This window comes from Cibotium barometz, chromosome 30 (genome assembly GCF_041138505.1).
Source record: "Cibotium barometz isolate CiBa-2024 chromosome 30, ASM4113850v1, whole genome shotgun sequence".
Taxonomy (NCBI): Eukaryota; Viridiplantae; Streptophyta; class Polypodiopsida; order Cyatheales; family Cibotiaceae; genus Cibotium; species Cibotium barometz.
The window spans coordinates 37,160,992-37,181,863 of NC_141075.1; the positions used below are offsets into that span (position 1 = coordinate 37,160,992).

The 20,872-nt window shown below is 45.7% G+C and overlaps 1 protein-coding gene across 3 annotated transcripts in view; it reads left to right on the forward strand.

Moving 5' to 3' along the window:
* Positions 1 to 20,872, forward strand: part of LOC147621442 (beta-glucosidase 24-like) — a 53,829-nt gene that overhangs the window by 18,508 nt on the left and 14,449 nt on the right. For all 3 annotated transcript variants that reach the window (XR_015269829.1, XM_086824177.1, XM_086824178.1), the window contains exons 8-11: positions 6,825 to 6,943; positions 7,480 to 7,703; positions 7,912 to 7,949; positions 8,060 to 8,168. Coding sequence is in view for 2 of the 3 variants with exons in the window: in XM_086824177.1 (XP_086680303.1) it covers positions 6,825 to 6,943; positions 7,480 to 7,703; positions 7,912 to 7,949; positions 8,060 to 8,168 (490 nt within the window). In the remaining variant the exon portion in view is untranslated. The remainder of the gene's footprint in view (positions 1 to 6,824; positions 6,944 to 7,479; positions 7,704 to 7,911; positions 7,950 to 8,059; positions 8,169 to 20,872) is intronic.

A 20,872-nucleotide genomic window follows, 5' to 3' on the forward strand; every position in this document is an offset into this window, starting at 1 on the left:
CACATGTGCCCTGTCTAAGAGGCAAGAGGCCTTGGATTTAGAAAGGGCTATTAGACGTAGATTGGCTATCTTGCAGAAAGAGCATGAGAAACATCCTCATGCTCAATGGGTTCTAGATTCTTTATGTATTGTTAGGGTAGAACTTCATCACTTTCTTGAGCAGCGCACGGAGTATCGTTTCCATGCCCAGGAATCCTTTTGGACATAGATGGGTGGCAGATGTAACAAACATTTCTTTGCTACTCACGGCCCATCTCATGCCAGAGATAGTGTCAAGCAGTTGTAGGATTCACATGGCACTCTTCACTTAGATCCTCTTATGGTTAGACAGATTGTCACTGGTTTCTATCGCCTGCTTCTTAGTGCTGAGCCGCACTTTGATTTGAGACATAGGGCACAGAGGAAGGTTTGGAATGCATTGCCACATTTGATCATTGAGGAGATGTGTGCCACTCTGGATGCCCCTTTCTCTATGTAGGAGTTCAGTCACGCTCTTCATGCCTTACCTCATGGTAAGTGTCCAGGGGAGGATGGCCTCTCCCTTGTTTTTTTCATTACTTTTTGGGATGAGATTGGGGTTGAGATCACATCGGCTCTACAGGAGATGTGGGACACATGCTCTTTGCCTTCTTCTCTCATTGAGAGGCTTATTTATCTTATTCCTAAGAGTGGGGATAAGACATTGATTGGCCAGTGGAGACCTATCACCTTACTTGGGACTGCCTATAAGATTCTTGCTAAGGCAGTGAGCATCAGAATGCAGCCAATTTTGCAGGATGTCATTCATGATACTCAGAATGGATTCTTACACGGCAGGAGCATCTTTGATAACATTTTCTTGTTTTGGGAGGCCGTCGAATGGGCTAAAGCGAGCAATCAGCCCTTGGCCATTCTGCTCTTGGATTTTGAGAAGGCCTATGATAGAGTGGATTGGGACTTCCTTGAGGGTACTCTCAGCCATATGGGCTTCTCTCAGAGATGGATCAAGGGAGTTTCATGCATATCCTTCATAGCTGTTTAGGACTATTTTTAGGACTTTTTTAGTCCTTTTTGTCTTACTTTTGATGAGACACCATCAGTTGTGTACTATGTTTTGGTCTCATAGGCCACTTTGGCCTTTCGCAGACGTTAATATTTCTTTCTTTCTTTCTTTCTTTCTCAAAGAAGATATTCTGACTCCTCTATCTTAGGAGTCTCCATGAAGTTTGCCGATGCCGATTCTTCTTCATTTGGTTTATTGTAGCAGTCTCTAGCCATGTGTCCTGGCTTCCCACAGTTGTGGCAAGTGAAGGTCCTTCCTCCTCCCCTTCCTCTTCCTCTTCCTCTTCCTCTTCCTCTTCCTCTTCCTCGTCCTCGTCCTCGTCCTCGTCCTCATCCTCGTGCGAGGCCTCCTCGGGTGTAGAGTGCTTTCTTCTCTCTAGTTGTTGGGTCCAATCCTATCTTCTCTTTGACCTTGTTCTCTTGCTCTAGTTCTCATGCAACTTCAAATTTAGTATATTCTTTAAGGTTGCCACAATGTTCTCATGCTCTCCCTTGTCCACACTCTTTAGAAGCACTGCTATTGCCTCGTTATCTTCTACTTTCTTCCCAATGGCTGCAAGTTGTTATTTGATGGTTTTGTATTTGTTCAAGTGTGTGGTTAGAGGTTCACTTTCCTTCATGTCAAGTTTGTAGAACTGCATTAGCAAATTTATCTTTGAATTCTTTGCTTGAGTGCTAAATAATTTGTTAAGTTCATCCCATGCATCTTTAGCTTGTTGTATCCCTGCAATGTGGTTAATAATATCATCATTTAAGCTAAGTGCAATGAGTTCTAATGCTTTCTCATTTCTGCTCTTTCATTCATTCTCCCCATTCTCCTTTGGACATTCATCTCTTCCCTCAACTAGCTCCCATAGATTTTTCCTCATGAGAAAATACATGGTCTTTGTTTGCCATGTATGGAATTGCTCCCCGTTGAATTTAGCTACTACTTATGCAATGCTCATGATGATGTGAAGTGGGTCTTACCTCTTGATCCAATTCAAGATTCAAGGGTAGCGTCTATCCTTTTAAAAATCCAATTTGGTGTTTAATGATGATTACAATAAGTTTACAAGCATGAATACACCAAAACTTGCATAAAGCCAAAGATAGTTGGTTTTGTACTTGGTGGTTGGGACATCAAACCAACTTCAAATTGCAATCTAAAGTGATAGAGATCTGTATTAGATACCCAATGGTAAGTTTGAACCATCAATTGCGCCAAAATGTAGTGATTAGTGCTAATTACTCACTAATTAGTGAGATTAATTTCTTGTTTTGTGTGCAGAAAATAGAGTGTACGGGGAGGCCAGATCTGGTGCCTTAGAGTTCAAATGAGGTCAAATCCTTTCAAGGGCATAAATAGCAGTTAGTGTTGTAGAAGATCAAGCCCAAAAACATAAGATTTGATCAACTACTATTGAATGCTTAATCTCTGTTTTACCAAAGTCACTTTACAGATTTGATCCAGAGCTTGATGTAGCTTCTCCTTGACGAATTTAAAGATTCTGAGGCCACCAACGTGTTCAGCACACCCAAAAACCCCTTGGGCTAGCGCCAATGCTTCCAATTCCAAGGCTTGATGAAGAATTTAAAGTTTTTTTGAAGAAAAAAGACGCCAGCGAATTCGCGATTTTTGGCTGCATTTGACGGCGGTTTGACGAGTTGTCATGGCAGACTGATGCGTGGGGATGCTACCTAGGTGTGGCTAAGAGATTTTCAGCTAATTTGAGGATTGGAGGGAGATCAAGCCTCTACACCAGTTGGGGGTGCAGAAGATTAGTTGAAAATAAGTAAAAACAAGGATTAACTCATAGCTTTGTTATAGGTTCTTGGAATTGTACAGGAGCACACTTCTTCTCTAATGATCCCAAGGCTGCATACCCTTGTGTCAATCTAGCCTCTGCTACCCTCCTCATAGAGAATGCTGGACTGGTAAAAGTGATTCCTAAGTACACATGAAGTGACATACTCCACTGTCTCTCCTCTGTATGTAAGCTGTGGGGTAGATCTGCCAATCCACTCATGCAGATGGCAAGATGTATAATGAAAGCATAGAAGGTGCCTCATACTTTTTGGATGGAAGCCATCATGTGTGCAACCCATGTAAAGCTTTGAAGACCATAACACCATTACAATAGAAAGCCAAAAGTGGATTATATGCTTACATTTGGTTGTTTGGCATATGCTCATGTGCCAGAGCAACTCAGAGAAGCCTTGCAGCATGCAATTTCTCATGGGAACCTCTCCAATCAGCAGCTGATTCAGGCACTTTCCCAAAGCAATCAAATGCATCTTTGTGGGCTACAGTAATGAGAGCAAGGGATACCGTCTCTATAATCTAGTGACACGCCGGAGTTTTGCTAGTAGAGATGTGGTATTTGCTGAAAATTCAGTTCAGCCCATGCTCAGCTTGTATAAAAGTCATGATATAGGCTCACAAGACATGTTTGATGGGCTTTTACCCCCCATAGCCATTAGTGGGGATTCAATTTAGCCAGCCCCTATTCAGGTTATGCCTCAGATGTAAGACATATGGAACAGCCAACAAAAAATGGAAGAGGTTGAAGATGTTGTTAGGGAAGAGCAAACAACCATACACACAGGGAGCCAAATTTGTGGTGTTGAAAACCTTGCAAGATAGCAAAATTTCAGCTCCATGCATTGAATGTATAGTGTGGGGAGTGTGCATTTGCCATGGGGGGTCTCTTTGATTCATAAGAGCCTTCTTCTTATGAAGAAGCATAGGAGAATGAGCATTGGGTGCAAGCCATGCAGGATGAGATTTCTTCTATCATGAAGAATAATACATGGGATCTTGTGGACTTGCTAGAGCATAAGAATCTCATTGAAACAAAGTGGGTGTATAAAGTCAAAAGAAAATCTGATGGTACCGTTGACAGGTACAAGGCAAGACTTGTGGCTAAAGGCTATTTCAGAAAAAGGGAATATAATTTTGCTCCTACTTCCAAGATGACTACGATCCATTTAGTGATTGCATTGGTTGCACATAGGGATGCATTGATTGCATTGGCTGCACATAGAGATGCATTGATTGCATTGGCTATAAAGGATGGAAAGTGTATCAGCTAGACATCAAGACCGCATTCTTGAATGGGGATTTGCAATAAGAAGTATATGTAAATCAGCCCATTGGTTTTGAAGTTCCTAGCGAGGAACATAAAGTATGCAGGTTACACAAAGCATTGTATAGTTTGAAGCAAGCTCCAAGAGCTTGGTATGATAAGATACATGAACCAGAGTTGTGTGGATAGTCTAGTTGAAAGCATCCTAAAATTATTGTCTGTATTATGTACAAGAAAAGGACGATTACAATTGAATTCTCTGGACAAGAGAGGGGTTGGGAGTGAAAATGTCAACACAGAGCCCAACGATTTGCTGAACACCACTTGGTTAGCCTGTGTGTAGAGAAATGCTTTGCTGAGACTAGCATTGAGCAAATGCAGAGGTGATTATGATGATTTGGCTACCCACGTATATATATGCACCAATGCTACTGGTCGGTTTGTTTTACTATTATCGGCCAGGCCCACAACTTGCCATGTGTCATCACCACATCATCATTCCCATGTGTCACCTACACCTACCGGTGCAGGCCTGTACATGCTACCCTATAGGGGTGGTTTGTCACATTATCCCCCACTTGCATTGCAGCTGTCCTCAACTTCATGGTGTCCATATAAAGTGTCCTATAATAAAAGGAAAAGATCCAATCAAAGCTCATCCAAAGTACCCAAGTTCTCAAAGATTGCAAGACCACTTTGCATCCAGTGTGAAGGCTCACATTCTGTCCTCGCTTGCATCAGCACAAAGACTTGCAAAGAAACCTCGAGTTGACCAACTTTTGTGTGATCCAACACTCCGGTTTGTCCAACCAGCCATGAGAAAACATTACAGACCACTAAGTATCCTTATGTAGCCCACAAGGAGAACATCGCAGATTGTGGTTTCTCCATGACATGAGACAGTGAAGATACTCCACTCTATGCAAACGATAGGTGAGAAGAGTCCTCCTGAACAACCCTAGAAATTGAAGCGACCGCGATTGAAGCCAAAGATTCTCCACTTAATGCAAATGGCAACTTCTAACTCGAAGACATGGCTGACTGCTGCTTCTGTTCATACACACGGTGTGATGCAACGAAGGCACCCTCAACTCGAGAAATGAGAAAAGATGAGACGCCCACACTTGCCTCCGGTTTTGAAGAAGCCTCCTCCTCAGACTGCTCATCAGGTTTTAAAGAAGCCGCCTCCTCAGATTGCTCCTCCAAGGTCCTCGTACAATCCTTTACGATGCGCTTGGTGGAGTCACACCACAAGATTAAACTGCTTCAAGGTCGCCTAGTGGCAATCGTCCCAACAAGTTATGGAGTGGTGCTGCCTAAGGTGGTTTCTCCACCACAAGAGGGCGACATCTATCAAATCTATACACACCACCAAATGGTGCTGAAAAATATATGAGCCATGTGTTGACGCCAACATGGAAGCCATCTTTGAGTCTAGTTGGTAACGACTTCTCTGTCCATCTTTCCATTGAACTTGGGAGGCTTTAGAAGCTTCAATAATTGAGTTTAGTCCTCACGAGGCATGGAAAAACTCCAGAAACCATTAGTCCCCCCCGTGAAGGTGAGCGGGAAGAACTATTTGGGGAATCTGATGGGGAAGGACTCTGTGATGGAGACCACCTGTGACTCTCATTTTGACTATGCGTAGGTGTAGAATGATGATTGCCAGACCGAGAGCGAAGCTCATCCATCACATCTTTACCTACATCCAAAGGAGTGAAAAATCCTCCTGCTGAAGGTTTTGCCACTTCATCCTCAGAATTGTCATGCCTTTGTGCTGACGAGCACGAGCCTTGGTAGAATCCAAATCCGAAACACTAGGCACTCGGGGTGCTGACTCTATTCGATCAAGACGGTTAGACATGGCCTACATGCTTGCTTTGAGACCTTGAAGTAACTATGCAACCTCTACGAGTTGTGCGAAAACAGGGATAAATAATGATGGTGAAGGATGAAAGTCTTTCACATTGAGAAAGGGTGGCTTGGATAAGGGGGGTCACCCTACACCAAAAAAACCCAGCCGCCTTTTGGAGCTACTGGGGTGCTGTGGCAAAATGTCCATTGCTGAGAGTTCTGCGAAGCTTATCTGAATATAGGAGGAAATATCAAAACTGTCCTTATCTGATCGGAACTTCATCGGAAGTGAGTAGGTTGCAGAGAGTTGCATTGCATTGTTGGGCAAGCCTGTGGAAGAGCTTGTGGAGAATCATGTTGCATTGTTAGGCAAGCCTGTGGAAGAGTTATTGAGAAATGAGGTTGACTTGTTGGGCCAGCCTGTGGAAGGGCTGTGGAGAAAAGGCAGTATGGGCAAGCCTGTGAAAAAGCTATGAAGAACTAGGGTGCGAGCATCGGGCAGGTCGCCCAGGTGACTGCCAAGAGATCCTTCTGGATATATTGCAATATATATTGATTGTTTTGTAAGTTGTATTTGATTGCCTTGCAAGTCTGATGTGCCATCTCGGCTTTCCCCGGACACCCAGGATTGTATTCAGCTTTGCTAAATACAAATGAGAAATAAGGAGATTCTAACAGTGATTAGTTGTTTTGTAAGTTGTATTTGATTGCCTTGCAAGTCTGATGTGCCATCTCGGCTTTCCCTGGACACCCAGGATTGTATTCAGCTTTGCTAATTACAAATGAGAGATAAGGAGATTCTAGCAGGTGATTAGTTTGTATTCTATATCCCTTTGACCTTCTATTGGTTGTGTTAAACAGAATGATCAAAAGGGAATGATTGGCTTCTCGTCGTATAACCTGTGGTGCGAGCCTTATGACAACGAAAGTAAGGAAGATGCAAATGCAGCAGAGCGATATTTGGACTTCATTTCTGGGTGGTGAGGAAACACTAAAATCTCATCCTTTTTCTCTTGTATTTAAAAGTTAGATGTAGGCAATAGACATGGACAATATGCCAAAGCAAGGAAGAATTTCCCTTATGGCATCTCTAGAAATATTATTTAGCCAAAAGAAAAACTATGCGAAGCCTGGGATTGATAGACAAAAACATCTGGGTGATTTTTTTTTTGGTTATAAGAGTAGTATGAATAGGCATACCATACTAGGTATGCCAAACCTAGGATTGATAGACGTAGACAATATTCCAAACCAAGGAAGAATTTCCCTTATGGCATCTCTAGAAATATTATTCGGCCAAAAGAAAAACTATGCCAAGCCTAGGATTGATAGACAAAAACATCTGGGTGATTTTGTTTTTTGTCATAAGAGTAGTATGAATAGGTATAGCATACTAAGATTCTAGGAGGAATATTAACAAAAACTCTTGGGTGATTACTTCTTGTTGTTAGTTTAGTTGTGGTAGTGGTATACTAAGATGCTGATCAACTTTTGATATATTGCATTCTGAGATCAGGCAAATGGATCCTATTATGATAGGGGATTACCCGCAGTCTATGAAGGTGAGGGTGGGTGAGAGATTACCCAAGTTTACTGAAGAGGAAAGTAGGGACTTAAGGGGGAGCGTGGATTTTCTAGGCCTCAACTACTACACGGCCAACTTCATCAAGGATGACCCACAGCTCATTGAGGACCCCCAAAAGAGATGGTACAACACCGACGTTGGGGCTACTCCTTCCGGTAAGCAATATATATCGCAGCAATAGCGCCCATACCTTCCAAAGTGGAGCTGCTGTGTTTGAATCTAGCCTAGTGGCACGTAATATCAGTACCCACTCTTGAAAATTTTAAAAGACAAACATGCAAAATTTAGGCGTGCATTTATCATACAACATCTCGAAGTGACCTGCACTCTTATACACTCGTGATATGTGCCTAATGTAACCAGTTAAAGACGTGAATGGTAGCCTCATCGGCAAGCAAATGGCAAGTGATCTAACATTAAGTTGCAACCTCCTAAGATAATCATATTGTGTACTATCTAATTGCTACCATGTGGAAAATTTCAAGTGTTGATTAGTGGTAGTAACCTGCAGGGTCCACCCAATTCTTGGATTTATAGCTATCCAAATGGATTATCAAAGCTCCTAGCATGGGCTGAAAAGAGATACGGCAGGGGCCTACCCATTTACATCACAGAAAATGGTGAGAAGGTGGATTTATATGCAGACAATGCTGTGTGTATGTGTATGTGTATGTGTATGTGTATGTGTGTGTGTGTGTGTGTGTGAGAGAGAGAGAGAGAGAGAGAGAGAGAGTGTGCTGCACAGAGGTCCATCGCCTGCTTGTGCTGGTGTTTTCGCCTTTCTCTGCTCTGCTGAGTCTGCTCGCCTCTTCTTGCCAGTCTCTAGGCCGTTGTCAGTCTTTGCTGCAGGCTGTCGCCTTTGTCTTCCGAGAGCTTCTGCCTTTCCTTGCAGACTGTCGTCTGGTTCTGCTAGGTGTCCTTTCTCCCGTCTGTCTTTGCTGTGGGCTGTGACGTGGTCCTACAGTGGGCTGCCGCCTTTTCTTGCTGTCTATCGTCCTTTCCTGCTTAGCGTATTCTCCTCTTGTTGTTGTCGCCTTTGCCTGCTCCCTTCCCGTCTGCTTGGTGTCTCTTGCTGACCTTTGCCTCTTCATTTCAATCATGGCTTCAGGTTTGGATTTTTGTACATATGCTCGAAAAGAAAGACCTGCAGATGCTATGCGCCGCCTATCAGAGCCTGCATCACAAGATGATGAACTTACTATGGAAGCTCAGTACGTCTTTGACATCCTTAAGGATGACTTTCAGCAGTCACGACAGGAATGGGGCAAACCGGTTCCAGAGGTCACGTACAAATTGAAATTGTTGTCCCTCGTGAATCCTCTCAGGAAGTTGTCTCAAACTGCAGTTATAATTTTCTTTCCAGGAAAAATCCCAGCGGCCAGTGATGTCGCGCAGTGGATTAAGTCCATCCTTGGAGGCCCCTCTCCAGTAGATTATTGCATGTTAATCAGGCTTATTTCTGACATCACTATTTCCAGCAAATGATCAGACTTGCAATTCATCCCTTGCCTTTGCATGCCCAGGAGGACATGAATTATGCTTGGGACAGCTTTGTCTCTCGTATGCAGAATGTCATTAGGGAGTATGGCAACTGGCATATGACTGAATGGAGGAATGAGGTTAAATGGGCAAAAAGGACAGCACAACAATTGACTGAATTTTCTCAGTTAAGGTCTCTCTCTGATTCAGAAAAGGATTCCCTTTCACATGCTCAGTTTAAATTGACTGTTAATGATCAGAGGAAATTGCACAAATGGCAGATTAGGGCAAGAATGAAGCCCCTCATGGATAAGGGCTGCTCATCAAAAGCCTTTTTTCAGGGCTTGCATGCTACTCCAAAGAAAAACTCATGCCTAAGGGTAAGGAAGCTAGATGGCTCTTGGACACACTCTTTCTCTGATCTCCAAGATGAATGCCAGAATTATTTCCAGAAATTATTCTCCGCTCCTAGTTCCCCATCAAATCAAATGACTGAGGCTAGGATTGAATTTCTCCAATATGTTTCTGGAATAGTGGAAATGGATGAAGCTCTTACCTTGGAGAGACCTTTTACTGACACAGAACTTGATAATGCATTATTCCACCTCAGCAAATACAAGTCCCCTGGCTGGGATGGCCTTACGGTGGAATTTTATATTCTTTTTGGGATGATTTGAAAGAAGTCCTCTTGCAAATGATCAATGTTGCCTGGCAAGAAAATCAGTTGCCGCACTCTTGGAAGCATGGCGTAGTCAAACTTGTGCCCAAAAAACATCTGTGTGACCATATGTCAGATTGGAGGCCTATTACTTTGATGCCTGTAGTTTACAAACTCATTACCAAAATGATTGTGCATAGGCTTCACAGGATACTGGATGCGGGACTTCATCCTCATCAGTATGGGTTTGTGCCGCGAAGACAAATCCATGACAATATATCCAATGCCTTGACTGCAATTGAATATGCTAAGTATTCGCATCAAGATGTGCTTATATTGCAGGTGGATATTGCTAAGGCATTTGACACTGTTCAATGGGACTTTATCTCTCAAATCATGACCAAGTTGGGCTTTGGTCCCAAGATGGCAAATCCAGTTTACTGGCTTTATTCTGGCTCTACTTCTCAGTGCATTCTTGGGGGTCATCTGTCTCGGTCATCGACATTGGGTCGATCAGTTAGACAGGGCTGTCCTCTTAGTGCTCTCTTATATGCCATTGCGACCCATCCCCTTTTAATGTATCTTCATCATCTTACAAACACAGGACAGATGACTGGTCTTAAAATCCCTGGAGCTGCATCTTTTTTGGCACAAGCATATGCTGATGATTCCTTCTTTATGCCACAGAATTCTTCCCGAGAAGTTCAAATGCTTATGACCACTCTTTCATTGTATGGCTTGGCAGCGGGATTGCATGTCAATTTTGACAAATCTAAATTACTTCCCCTGAAACAATGTGACTGGCATTCTATTCTTTGGCCGGGTCAGGTGGTACATTCTAAAGATGTAGTCAGGCATTTGGGATATTCCATAGGATGGCATATCACCAGGAAGCAGCAGCTAAAATGGATCTTCCAAAGACTTCAACATAAACTGGAATACTGGAAGATTTCTACTTGGCCTCTTCATGTCAGGGTCAGAATAGTACAGTCCATTGTAATGTCCTATGTCCAGTTCTATTTGCCTTTGTTGCATTGGTCCTCCAGGGATACTTCAGCCTTTATGTCTCAAGCTATGGAGATGTTATGGAGGACAAAAACTGCTGTGAAAGCATTGAGACTGATGAAGATGGAAATGGTGTGCTCTCCTAGGATGCATGGTGGACTTAATGTCCTCAATATAAGATATCATGTACTTGCAAGGAAGGCGACTATGCTGCATACTTTTTTCCGCCAACAACAGCCATGGACTTGTATGCTAGCATCCATGTGTGTCAACATGAGGACTTGTGCTTATGGTCATTGGATTACTGATCATTGGGAGGTTGTCATTGGGAGATTTGTAGGGAAGATACCTGGCTGTCCTTTCTCTACTGCTTCGATACTTGACTGGAAACAAGTACTTTCTAAGGTCAAATGGGCTCCTGATAATTGCTCGGGGACAAACTCAATGAGGAAAGAAAGTATTCATTGGAGTGCCATCTTTGACATTCCACTCGCTTTACAGGAACCTGTTCGGGCATACAATCTCATGAAATTGGGAATTAGATACATACATGATGTGGTAGATGATCAGGGCTATGTCTTATCTTTTCCTCAGGCCACTGCTTCCTATGCATTGGGAATGCATCATAGGTCTATATGGAAGAAAATTGCTGATTTATTACATCTTTTTCTACCTGTTCCTCTTGTGGCTGACACAGACAGGCTTACGGATTGGCAATTGCAACCCTCTGCTACATGCACTCATCCTGTTTCTCTTCCCGCCTTAACCTCCATCAAAGCTTACAGGCTTCTTCAGCCTGCTCCATGGATTCAGCAACATGCTAATTCTCTGTGGCATATAAGAAAGCCCCTCTCATGGTGGCGGAAGAATCTCGGGATGTTATGGACGTGTAAAATGCCATTGAAACAAAGACTTTTTCTTTGGAGATGTATGACAGGCACATTGTCAGTGGGGGTCACACTTGCTAAATGTCGCATTGCACCATCCACATGTTTAAGATGTTAGGCTCCTTCAGAGACTGTTCTTCATTTGCTTTGGCACTGCCCGTGTTCTAAGATCCTCCTCGGGAGAATTTCAAATTATCTTCGGCTCCGTTTCTCGAGTCACAGATTTGGGAAACATTTCTGGCTCTTTGGCAGATTTATGAGGTCTTTGTCTCAATACTCACTATTTCTCTCTTGGGTGAGATATTGGGCTCTTTGCACAATCTAGAGTGAGCATAATTTGGCATACTTGGGTCGGCAGATTCACAAGTCATATGAATCTTTCCGAGCCTCATTGCGGCAATCCTTATATGATGCCTGCCATGAGGGTGATATGGATGCTTCTTGCATAGAGCTTTTCTTTTTATGTTTTTGATCTTTGGGATACTCTCGTGAAAGAAAGAAAGAAAGAAAGATATATTAACGTCTCCTAAAGGCCGAAATGGCCCATGAGACCAAAACAAGGTACAACTGATGATGATAATGTCTCATCATAACAAATCTGAAAGAAAGAATGAAAATAGTAACATCCTAAGAGAGCTAAGAGCTGAAAGCTGAACCGTTGAATCGTCGCGGTAAACTCCTTCGGTGGCTGGCAATGATGGCTCGAATCTGCCAATGGTGAGGGAGTCGTGGACGCGATCCTCGTGGTCGTGGGTGTCTCGTTCTACAGATGGAAATGGCTCTGTCGAGGGTGACTCCTCTGGAGGGTGGTCTGCCAGGTAGGCTTGTAGATGGGGGAGTAGAGGCTGGTGGGAGAGAGAGAAATGAAATGAAATGTTATATTAACGTCTTCAAAAGGCCAAAGTGACCTATGAGACCAAAGTTACAAGCATGTGACATCTGATACACTGGCTGGAAAAGAAAAGAAAGAACTGAAGGTTCTGGAAAAGAAAAGAAAGAACTGAAGGTAAGTATCTAGCCCTACAATACATCAGTAGGGAGCATCCGGAAGCAGCAACTAGGGAGAGTGGGAAGCTAATGCTACTAGTCAAAATGGGGTACATGAGTACATGGATACATGAATACATGAATATGGGGGAGTACAAAAGTGACAGTGAGAGTACAACAGACTACAGTATATGGCTGGAGTCGTAATCATCCTAGGAGCTCTAGCATGGGTCTCTGCCGGATGGCCTGGATATCTGCCATAGTGAGACGCCTGGTCGGACGACGAGCCCGATGCCTCGCAATGATGCTCTGAATCCTTCGGTGTAGGCACTGTCTCCGATGTGAGGATCCGCGAACCCTCGGGCGTCTGGATGTGCCCAACTGGATAGCTCTCTCAACTAGAGTCCCACGCGGTGCTCACTGCTGGGCTGTCGGTTGTGTGTCCTCTCGGGTAGTCCCTCTAAAGAAGTTAGTAATTTGTCTCTGTGTGGACTCCCTGCCAGTCGGGCGTCTGCTCCTGATAATGGACACTCTGAACCTGCGGATCTCTAGGAGATAAAAACCCAAGCATCGCTGATCACAATAGTCCATGACTCTAGCCAGTGGTCCAAATCCCTCTCTGAAAAGGCAATGCTGTGCAGCGACAGATGTAGTGCTCCTCCGTCTCTGGCTCTATCCAACAAATCTGACAAATCTTGTCCCCTGGAGGTATGCCTCTAAATCTGCCTCTGTCTCTATCTCTAATTGATGTGAAGAGGTGCGGATCTGCCCAATGGCGCACCTCAATCCATGAAATAGATGGGTATCCATGTAGCTTGGTCTAAGTATAAAGCCATCCTCAGTGGTGCGGAGAAGATAGTCTCTATAGAAATCCATCTTCGTCCCCAACTCTTGTGAGGGCTCTAGCCATGTCCTCCTAGTGTCCAACTGAATGAGGTCCTGTCTGATGACTCTACTAATCTCAGAATGTGTCAAGGTGAGAAATGAAATGATATATTAACGTCTCTAAGAGGTCATAGTGGCCTATGAGACCAAAACTGAGAGTACATCTGAAGTTGGTGTCTCATCAAAGAGAACAACTAAATGAGACTAAAAAGTACAATAAACTGATTGTACTACAGTTATAAGAACAGAACTGTAAGACTCCGAGATGATACTGAGTAGAAAGTACTGGAAAATACTGAAAAATGTATATCAGGTAGATCCATGTATGCTGATGAGTTGAATTGTTGCCCTCTCCTTAGATCAAGTATCTCCGCCAGGGGCTGTCTAGAATGGAGAGGTCGTAGAAGTGAGGTAGGCGCCTCCGATGCCGAGCAATAATGGCTCTGATCTGGCGATGGTGAGGATGCCGTGGTCGGGATCCTGGTGGGCGTGGCCGACGAGCACGACATAAGATAACTGCTATATCAGTGGTGACTCCCTGGGAGCGTGGTTGGTGCCCTGATGGCCCAATGGAGGAGGTATCAGGAGGTGTGTGGGCTGGGTTGCTGGTACTGGTGCCGAAGAAATCTGTCAGGGTCCTCTTTCATCGGCAAATGTAGTGTTCCTCTGTCTCTACCTCCTGGTAGCATAGCTGACAAATGCGGTCATCCAAGATCTGATGCACATATCGCCCTGTCTCAATCCGCAGCTGGTGTGATGAGGTCCGGATCTGTCCAATGGCACAACGTATCCCATGTGATAGGTGTACATCCATGTACGCCGGGCGGGTGATAAAATCATCCGGTGAGAGGTGTAGAAAATGGCTCTTGTAATGAGCCATTTTCGTGCCCAAGGGCTCAAGGGGGCTAGTCCATGTCCTCTCTGTGTCCACTCTGATGATATCCATCTTGATCACGCGGTTTTGCTCTGAGCGGGTGAGATCCAAAAAAGGACAATCTAGACTGTACTGAAAGGGTGGTAGTGCCTCTATCCACAAACCATGTAGGTCAAACCATGATCTCATCTGAGTGTACCAACAATGAGTATCTCCATCCTCTGCCAACTGTATGGATGAGGTCAATGCCAATCAGGAGTACCTCTACTGAGGGAGTTCCCATAGCCGCTGTAAAAAGGTAACTGCTTGGAATATGGCCTCGGTTACTACTGGTGGGGCACCCAGCTCAGCCCGAATAATCTCATGTGGTGCTGACGATTTGCTCCAAATCATGCGGGCAATCATCATAATCAGTGGTCTCTCCATTTTCCTCCATCCCTCATATGTCCCTCGCTGAGATCTGTGATGTATACTGGGCCCCCAAATTGGAGCTCCGTACAGGAGGGTCAGTGTGACAAGCGTATCAAATAGCCACAATTTGGTACGTGGCTCCTGAAACTGTATGTGTGCACACTTGCCTCTCAAGTACCCCCAAGGTTGCATGCCCTCGAGCTAATCTAGCTGTTGCTGCTTCCTTCAGGGAAACGCGGTCCTGTGAAAGTAACTCCCAAGTAGACATATGACCTGACACACTCTATCGGCTCCCCTCGAAAAGTGAATTGAGGCTCTGATCTCGTCACCCATGCCTGTGTGGTGTTAAACACCATAACCTTGGTTTTCCCAAGGTTCACTGTCAGATCTCTATCCGCACAGTAAGCCTGTAATGCATCTAGGTGTCTCTGTAATCCCTTCGGAGAGTCTTGAGATTAGAACAATATCATCAGCATATAACAAGATGGGTATCAACACCCCTGCTAGGCATGCCCCTGGGCCTCTCAATCTATCTACATAATCAAAGACCGCATCAATGTACAGTCCAAAGAGGGTGGGCGATAGCAGGCATCCCTGCTTCACCCCTATCGTGCTGGTCACCCTATCAGATAGAGCTCGGATTCTGCTTGTCACAGACTCATGCAAAGCATATATCCCCCACTGCATATCCTCGGGTACCTCAATGTCATGCAATCTGTGCATAGGCCTGGCACGTGGTACGGTATCGAAGGCTTTGCGGTAGTCCACTGTGCTCGCTCCCCCTTTAGAGTTCCAGTGTGTGAGAGCATCTGATCCTTGCCATCTCGATAAGCCATTGTATATGACCAACCCATGTGCACTCCCGAGTGTGAGAAACTGCCTGCCATAATCTGTAATCTCCCCCTCATCCTGTGCTGATCTCTGCAACCCTACATCCTCTGCCGTGATCTCCTGGTACATAGCCTCTTGAGTATCATACAACTCTGTCTGCTCTGTGCCTGTACGTGCATTGAATTCTCCCAATAGTAATATGTCTCCCATGCTGGCAAACCTCATGATATCATCATATAGTGGTATATAGGGCGACTCTCTTGATGGTGCAAACCTGGAGTGGGCTGGGGAAAGTAGCATACTGCCACATATAGCTCGCGGAGCCCCTCTCTGCATATTCGGACCCACATGTACCTCGCATCTGCATCTCTATGTACCACATGTATTTTGTCACAAAGGTCCTCCCTGTAAAGTATTGCCACTCCTCCAGATCCTGTGGTACCTCCCACTGTGCGTGGCTGAGGGCAGAAAACTGATTCCCATCTATAACCTCGGATGTTAGGAAGTCTCTTGTTTGTGCACTGATGGGTCTCCGTATACATAGCAATATCACTCTGTCTGAAATATCCTCAAAGTATACTGCATCTGTTCTAAGGGCTCCCTTGCAATTCCACACCGTGAATTGCAAGGTCTCATAGGCCGTGCACCGTCAAGCGGGCCTCCTCTCCGTAATGATGACTCGGCCATCTCTGTGTACCGCCCATTTTCCCTCTTTCCTTGCCTCAAGCACACATGGCATGTGTTCCTTACGGTGTGCTATCTGCACTGGTGTAAGGTCCTCATCCAAATAAATCTTTTCCCCCTTAAGGGCCATCCGTTTGGAGAGGAAGGTCTTCTTCTTCTCCAAGTCACCAAACCTGATGATCAATATCTTCGCCCTGGTTTCATCTCTGCCTACTCGCCATGCTCTGGTAATGGGTACATCAGTGGCTGCAATTTTTGTTGCAAGAGCTTTGCATCCTCTTGGGGATTTCCCTTATCTTCCCACCCAACTACACGTACATGTAAGGCACATGCCCGTCTGTTGGCTTCCTCTTCCAATGTAGCATTCATCACCTCTACTTTATTGATTGGTGTATCCTTCTGTTTTTTTACTACTTCAATCAATGGGTTGACTTCCTCAATTTGTTTCTTTGTGGCACTGGCAATTTCAGCCCATGAATGCATTTCCTTTTGCAGCAGCCACTTTTGCCTTACATGATTCCAAAGTGTTTTGCATTTCTGTGATGTCTTGTTCGCGGTCAGCCATACATGTTTTCAAAGTGCCTTCGTACGATGCAACTGCTGTGCCAATCTCTCGGAGCATGTCATCCTTCCATTTCTGCATCTCTTTTTTCATTTCCGTGTGCATCAATGCTTGGGCTAATTCCATCTCAACCCGAACTTGGGCTTGCATTTCTTCCTTCAATTGGACATATATCTCTTCCTTCAGCGTTTCGTATATCACTTTCCTTTGGGCATGCATCTACTCGGTCCATTCCTTTTCAAGCTCTTGTCGCATGGTGTTCATCTCTATCCTTATGTGAAGCTGTAGCTCCTCATAAAGGGCCTCATCTCGTCGGGCCATCTTCGTAATCCTTCGTGAGCCAGGGGACATGATTCCTTCCCTCAGTCTTCTGCGGTAGGCATTTGGTGCCTTCGTGGGGGTGTGAAAGGGCCCAATGGGCCTATGAGACCAAGTGATACAATAATGTCCATGGCATATCTCATCATGGAATGGAAAATAAAACAGAAAGAAAACATAAACATAGCTATCTCACGGGGATGATACAAAACTGTCCATGGAAACTCATCATGGAATACTAAGAACATAGAAACATGAGAGCAACATCAGCTCCGAGTAGATGGTATACCACTCTCCAAAATATCAAGCATGGGGCTAATGAGTATGGTCGAGAGGTCTCCCTTAGCTACGTCACGTGGAAAGGTAGCTCGATGGCAGTGGAGCATGTCTTGGATCCGGAGCTAATGAGGCGATCGTGGCCGAGGGCGTCGGGCACGTTGGAGTGCAGAGGCTCGGTCCGATGCATAGTTGCAATAAAACGCATTTCATTCCATCTGAATGAAATGAAACGTTTCATTGGAATGAAACACGTTTCTTTCATGTAGCCTAGGAAAACCTACGATTTTCAATGTTTTATATCCAGAGAACACGTTTTTCGAAAAAATGTCTACAGGCGACTGGGAAATAGATTGAAGGAGCTCCTACCTTGCACAAATCAGCCCCTACCAGCTCCTCCCGCACTTCCGAGGTTCCGTGCCCGCCATCTCTCAGGTTGGTTGTGCTGATTTGTGCTTTTTTTGTATCAGCTCAGGATTCGAACTTTTTGTCACAGAGTTGGCCAATGTGTGGCCAATCATGATCGTCTTGTAATTATTAGGATCAAGTGGATCTCCGGCTTTGAGGATGGGGGTGATGGTGTTGGTGGACCAAGAGGGTGGAAATCCTTCACAAAGGGCTCTATTGAACATGTAGGCTAGTAGGGGTGCTAGGGTATCATCGGCATGCGAGATGTACTCGGCAGTGAGTCCCTCATGATCGTGGGCTCGCCCATTGCGTAGTCTACGAATGGCCTTGAGGACCATGCCCTTTGTGAAGAAGGTGGAGGTGGTGGGACGAGGATCTTGTGGTGGGGGTAGGGGATATGATAGAGGGAGCGTGCATAGGAGTGCCATGTGTCCAGGCAGATGATAGGTTTGGGAGGGTGATGTTCTTGGAGTTTCCTCCAGGCCTCTTTGCAGTTCAGCCCTAAGAAAAGTCGGTATAACACATCCTCTTTCCGAGCATAGAACTCCCGTTTCTTGCATTGGGTGTGCTGTTGAGAAATCCGTTGCGCTTGGCGCTTCGTGATTTACCCAATCCGTACCTCATGCTTAAGACGGGAGTGTGTGGCCCGGCATTCGTCATCATACCAACAGTTCTGGGGCATGGAACGGCAAGGTGGCTTGGCGGTAGACCGCCGCGTGCAGATGAAAGAATAGGTGGCGGATGTGTGGAGTATGGTGGTGAGCTGTGATGTGAGGGTTGATAGGGGGACAATAGGTTCCACATCTTGGAGTTGGCGGTAGATGTGGTTGGAGAGAGAGAGAGAGAGAGAGAGAGAGAGAGAGAGAGAGAGAGAGAGAAATGAAATGATATATTAACGTCTCTAAGAGGCCATAATGGCCTATGAGACCAAAACTGAGAGTACATCTGAAGTTGGTGTCTCATCAGAGAGAACAAGACTAAAAAGTACAATAAACTGATTGTCCTACAGTTATAAGAGCAAAACTGCAAGATTCCGAGATGATACTGAGTAGAAAAAACCTAGAAAATACTGGAAAATGTATATCAGGTAGATCCATGTATGGTGATTGTGAGGTGAAAAAAAGAAGAAAGAACCACTGCCTCTATAGCCCTTCACCTCCCAAACTTGGAAAATAACAACACAACGGAGGCACCACCAGCCACCGGTTGGAACACTTCTCTCAGTTCACCACACTACCCACACCAGAAAGACAGCACAAAACAGGGGCACCATAGACAAAGTAAACACCCAGCAATATATTCCCAGAAAACACTGTATACAAGCTTCTCCCGACACAGAAGCCTTACTCACACAACCAAACACATCAACACTCAGACCTGTCACACTGCCGAGGATACACCACATCCTCAATCACCGCGAACCTCTCGCCTGCTTGCTGTGCCAATCACACCAGAATGAACCCGGCCACTCACTCTTCAGAGGGCGCCCCACCAGCTAACCCTCAACTCTCTGCAGCCCATCACTTCTGCATGTGTCGCCAGCAGCAGCTACCCAAACATCTCTCTCTCTCTCTCTCTCTCTCTCTCTCTCTCTCCTGATCCTCTGCCAGCCTCTTCCTCTCTTCCTCTGCAATGCTACCGGCCCCACCAACCAAGCAGCAACACTGTCCCCTCTTCCAATCGGCACCCGTTCACGCTGTCCACTGTCGGCTTCACCTACGCGGTCCACACTAGCCACGCTTCCCTCCTTCAGCTCACACCTGCTCTCTCACCTCAAGGGCGGCCTTTACCTTCATCACCACCCTTTGCCTTCATTTGCGCCAGTCAGCTGCGCATCACCCGCCGCTTACTGTAGCTCCCGGCTGCTCTAATCAACGCCAAGGCCTCCTAGTCGGCGTCTCCAGTCGCCCCAACGTCCAGCTCGTCATGTCCACCCTCTTGGCGGCTCCCCGTCGCTACACCAGCGTCTCCACCTTCTTTCTCCTTGCGCCTGTGGCTACACACGCTCAAGCTTACCACCGCAAGGCGGCTCCTCTCGACGCCTTCGCCAGCCCGACCTGCGCGTCCACACCAACCTTGCTTCTCGCTCTTCACTTTCACCCCCAGCGCCTGTCAGCAGCACCACCCGAGAGCTACAAGGCGGCGGCCACCTGCGTTCTGTTTAAGCTGCTTGCAGCTGCAGCAGCTTCCACTGTGGGCGGCGACTCCCTCGTTTTCGTCCACTGCCGCGTCCAGAGCCCGCCAGCCCGTCAGCTATCTTGCGCACACAGAGGTGGTCCAGCCCCTCTTCTTCGCTGCTATCCTCTGTGGCCACTTCAAGGCGCAAGTCCACGCTCAACCTGCGCACCTTGAGGCCCCCCTGCAGTGCTTCCCTTTCACTAGAGAAGCCCCTTCGCGTCTCTCCTTGTGCCTGTGGCTGCACACGCCCTAAAGCCCCAGAAAACAAAACAAGGCCAGCTCTTTGTCTTCCGCTCCTCGCCAGCTTCTAGATTGCGCACGCTGGCAGCTACGCTGGCTGCAATGTAAACTGCCATGTGGCTATTTTATAGGTTGGCCACGTTTATTATATTTTTTATTTCTTCTCTAAGGCCTAAGAGATGGCTACACAATGCTTTTCACACCATTGCTCAAGGCACATTGGCCACACCAATATTAATTGCTCCCCATGCCTTCATACACTTCAAACACAACCTGCTAGTGCCCATTGTACTTGGGACGCGCCCACATTTCAAACGGCCGAACAGCTGAAACCAACTCTAGCGAACCACATTCCGGACAGCACCGTCCGCCCTGTACATCTTGCAACGCCCTCAAAAGCAAAACCTTCACACACGCCACGCATCCCATATGTACACAAGCCAAAAACGCCTTTCAGAAAAACGCCTAACATACTTTGCCAACCACCTAGCCTGCAGGACATTCATGTCCTAGCAGTTAGTATCCATAAACTGTCAGCCTCCAGGGTCAAAAGGCCACTGTTGCATGTCTCTTCCAATTATACACACCTGCCCATCTAGTTCATCTAAGTGATATACCAATTTGGAGTTCCTTTCATTCAA